This window comes from Plasmodium reichenowi, chromosome 12 (genome assembly GCF_001601855.1).
Source record: "Plasmodium reichenowi strain SY57 chromosome 12, whole genome shotgun sequence".
In the NCBI taxonomy this organism is placed as follows: Eukaryota; Apicomplexa; class Aconoidasida; order Haemosporida; family Plasmodiidae; genus Plasmodium; species Plasmodium reichenowi.
The window spans coordinates 1,581,688-1,584,187 of record NC_033657.1 but is presented as its reverse complement, the minus strand read 5'-3'; the positions used below and the strand labels follow the sequence as shown (position 1 = coordinate 1,584,187).

The window sequence follows — 2,500 nt, the reverse complement described above, 5'->3', positions numbered from 1 at the left end:
ATATAATGTCATATAAATGTAATAACAAGAGGCTTATTTTATTACAAGATAATTATTAAATATATATATATATATATATATATTTATTTATTTATATATTTATTTATTTATTTATATTTATATATTAAAAACAAAAGAAGAAGAAGAAGAAGAAGAAGAAGAAAACGAAGAAAAAAAAAATGAATAAAAAATTAGAAAAGAGTTTTTCTTTTATTCGAAATTTCGCTGAGAAATATAAAAATGTTATTTTTCACGGCTTCAAAAAAAGAACTGTGAAAACAATTAATAAAAAGAATCGAAAGAAAAAAAAACAAAATGTAACAAATATAGTGGACTTAAAATTCAAAAATCCATTTATTAATGAAGAAAAAAAAAGGAAATTGGATAGCTTCTTAATGGATCAAGAAAATGAATTGGATTTACATGAAAATTACACCTTATTTAATAAGTATAATATGACTTCAGATAATTTATTTTTTAATTTAAAAAACGATAATCTACTTAGTAATAATAATACGAGTGGAACATTTTTGAAATCATTGAATATAGAAAACAAAAATGAGAATTTAAGTGATGATAAAATAAAAATTAATTATCTTGATTCTTTAAATTCATTAGAGTTAAAAATTAAACAAGAAATTAAACAGAACAATGACTTATTATCAAAACAGAAGATGATGATGGAATTAAACGAATACCATTATAAAACTCATAACAACGGAAAAAAAAGTGGAGTGCGAATAAAAAGAACTAATTCACATTTAAATAAGGATTCCAATAGAATATATAAAAGACGAAAAAATAATGAATCACAATTAGATAATGTAAGTACAAAATCTAAGAATAAAAAAAAAAAAAAAGGATATCCTAATAAGGATAAAAGTTATAGTAATAGTAGTAAAAATATAAACAGTAATTCAAATGTGGATTCTAAGCAAATAAAAGGAACGTGTTTGATACAACATAACGAGAAAATTATACAAAAAACAAATCAGTCAGATAATGAAAACATGAACTTAAATACGGAAAATATATTACTTAAAAACAATGAATTGATTAAGGAAAATACGAAGAATAATTTAGTTTTTGGTAAAAATATATATGAAAATATAAATGACATGTTTCATAATGTTTTCGAAGTAAATCAAGAACATAATAAAAATGATATTATAAAAACACCAATTAAGAATTTAATGGATAGAGAACATACTAACACGTCACGTAATATAAATATTAATAATATTGATAATAATAATATAGATGATAATCGTAATACTAATGAAAGTAATATAAAAGAAGTTAAATCTAATACAGATCAAAAGGATTGGGAACTTTTTCATAAACATATAAATAATAATGGAACACCTTTTAAAGAAGATAATACTTTCGATATATTTTTCAATGAACCATTAGAAACTCCATCTATATTTCAAATATAATAATAAAACATATAAAACTCTGATTTGTAATAAAAAAAAAAAAAAATCAAAGAATTAAATTATTATTAAAAATTACACTATTTTTATTTGAATAATACATAAAAGAAATATCTTCATATGTTATATTCCTTTTATTTTATATTATAAAAATCTTGAATATATTTGATATTATTATTATTTTTATATGTAGTTAAAATTATATTATATTATATTATATATATATATATATATATATATATATATGTGTTTATACATATAAATTTTTTTTTTAGTACATAATTTGTTCGATTTTTTTATGATACAACTTTATATATATTTTTTTTTCCTATTATTGTTATTAAAAATTATAATTCCAAATAATATTAACTTCTTAATTAAAATAGAATAAAAGTATTTTTGCATGTAACTATTATATGTGTATATACAGAACACATAATGTATCATATATATATATATATATATATATATATGAAAAGAATTTTTACATGTATATATACACATTTTATTAATTACATATAGGATTGAGTAAATTAAAATGCAGTTGATATAATTATAATTGAGCATTGAAAAAATGTCAATGAGAATATATATATATATATATATATATATATATATATAAAGAATACTACGATTTTTTTTATTTTTTTCATATTGTTTGAATAATTTTATTAGAATGCCAAATGTTACCTATTCCAAATAAAATTTAAAAAAAAAAAAAAAAAAAAAAAAGGAAAATATTTAAATGAATATATATATATATATATATATATATTATTTTTATGTACAAAATATCACATATTCACTTCGTTTTAAATATGAAAAAGAGTATTTTAATATTATACACATGTATTATTTCCATTATATCACAAAATGAGGTTTGTATGCAAGAATATATATTATTTGTGTACGCAAATTATATATCTATATACATATATATATATATATATATATATATATATATATATATATATGTATGTATGTATGAAATAATTTAATTTTTAAGAGATCTACATATGCACATTAATGAGAATTTTTTTTTTTTTTTTTTTTTTTTTTTTTTT

At 17.4% G+C, this 2,500-nt stretch overlaps 1 protein-coding gene across 1 annotated transcript; it reads left to right on the top strand.

Moving 5' to 3' along the window:
• Positions 1 to 179: 179 nt before the first annotated feature.
• Positions 180 to 1,439, top strand: PRSY57_1240900 (hypothetical protein; the record flags this gene model as incomplete). Its single annotated transcript, XM_020115091.1, has 1 exon — positions 180 to 1,439. The coding sequence occupies one exon, from the start codon at positions 180 to 182 to the stop codon at positions 1,437 to 1,439; it is 1,260 nt and encodes a 419-aa protein (XP_019970244.1).
• Positions 1,440 to 2,500: the final 1,061 nt, after the last annotated feature.